Genomic DNA, 1,537 nt, shown 5'->3' with positions numbered 1-1,537 from the left:
CATTGTTGTTTGGCAGGCCTGGGCTGGATTCGAACCCGCCACCTTAGGTGTATGTGGCTGGCGCCTTAGCCACTTGAGCCACAGGTGCCCAGCCTTTATTTTTTATTTTTTTGAGACAGAGCCTCAAGTTGTTACCCTGGGTAGAGTGCTGTTGGCATCACAGCTCACAGCAACCTCCAACTCTTGGGCTCAAGCGAGTCTCCTGCCTCTGCCTCCCAAGTAGCTGGGACTACAGGCGTCTGCCACAACGCTTGGCTATTTTTTGGTTGCAGCTGTCATTGTTGTTTGATGGGCCTGGGCTGGATTCGAACCAGCCAGCTCAGGTATATGTGGCTGGTGCCTTAGCAGCTTGAGCCACAGGCACTGGCCCTTTTATTTTTTTATTTTTTGAGACAGAGTCTCACTATGTCACCCTTGGTAGAGTGCCATGGCATCAGAGCTCACAGCAACCTCAAACTCTTGGGCTTAAGAGATTCTCTTGCCTCAGCCTCCGAACTAGCTGGGACTACAGGTGCCCGTCACAACACCCAGCTATTTTTTGTTGCAGTTCTCATTGTTGTTTAGCAGGCCTGGGCTAGGTTCGAACTCGCCTGCCCTGGTGTAAGTGGTCGGTGCCCTAACCACTGAGCTATGGGCATCGAGCCTGTATGACACCATTTATATGAAATATCCAGAATAGACAAATCCATAGAGACAGAAAGCATATTAGTGACCAGGAAATAGAAGGAAAGGAGAATGGGTAGTGGAGTTCCTTTTTGGGGTGATGAAAAAATTCTAGATAGAGGTGGTGGTTATACAACACTGTGAATGTACTTTCTGACACTAAATTGTACTGCAATTCTAGATTAAATGGTAAATTTTAAGTTATGTGTACTATATATACCACCATATAAAAATGTACAAAGTTGTGAACAACCTTTTGGGTAGAAAGGGAAGATAAGTCCTAGGGAGTGGATCATAAAAACAGAGGTCTCAGGCCAGGCAAGGTGGCTCATGCCTGTAATCCCAGAGCTCTGGGAGGCCAAGGCAGGTGAATTCAAGACTAGCCTGAATAAGAGTGAAATGCTGCCTCTAAAAAAATAGCCAGGTGTTGGCTCGGCGCCTGTGGCTCAAGTGGCTAAGGCGCCAGCCACATACACCTAAGGTGGCGGGTTCGAATCCAGCCCGGACTCGCCAAACAATAATCCAGGAGTGACAAAGTGAGACTCTATCTCAAAAACCAACCAAACAAAAAAAACTCACCTGTACATGAATGTTCACAGAAGTATCATTCACAATAGCCAGAAGAGGAATGTGGGCTAGGCTCAGTGGCTCATACCCGTAATCCTAACACTCTGAGAGGCCAAGATGGGTAGATTGCCTGAGCTCGGGAGTTGGAGACCAGCCTGAGCAAGAATGAGACCTTATCTCCAAAAATAGCTGGACACTGTGGCAGGTGCATATAGTCCCAGCTACTCAGGAGGCTGAGGCAAGAGGATTACTTATTACTTGTGCTCAGGAGTGAGGTTGCTGTGAGCTATGATGCCATGGCATTCTA

At 47.6% G+C, this 1,537-nt stretch overlaps 1 protein-coding gene across 1 annotated transcript in view; it reads right to left on the bottom strand.

Annotated features, from left to right (window-relative positions):
- Positions 1–1,250, bottom strand: part of RFXANK (regulatory factor X associated ankyrin containing protein) — a 5,710-nt gene extending 4,460 nt beyond the window's left edge. Inside the window, exon 1 of the mRNA XM_003796656.3 lies at positions 1,243–1,250. Within this exon, the coding sequence (XP_003796704.1) occupies positions 1,243–1,250 (8 nt within the window). The remainder of the gene's footprint in view (positions 1–1,242) is intronic.
- Positions 1,251–1,537: the final 287 nt, after the last annotated feature.

Source organism: Otolemur garnettii, unplaced genomic scaffold, assembly GCF_000181295.1.
Source record: "Otolemur garnettii isolate 467f Iridium unplaced genomic scaffold, OtoGar3 scaffold00105, whole genome shotgun sequence".
NCBI lineage: Eukaryota > Metazoa > Chordata > Mammalia > Primates > Galagidae > Otolemur > Otolemur garnettii.
Note: the sequence above shows the minus strand (reverse complement) of the source record. Positions and strands in the feature narration are given on the sequence as shown.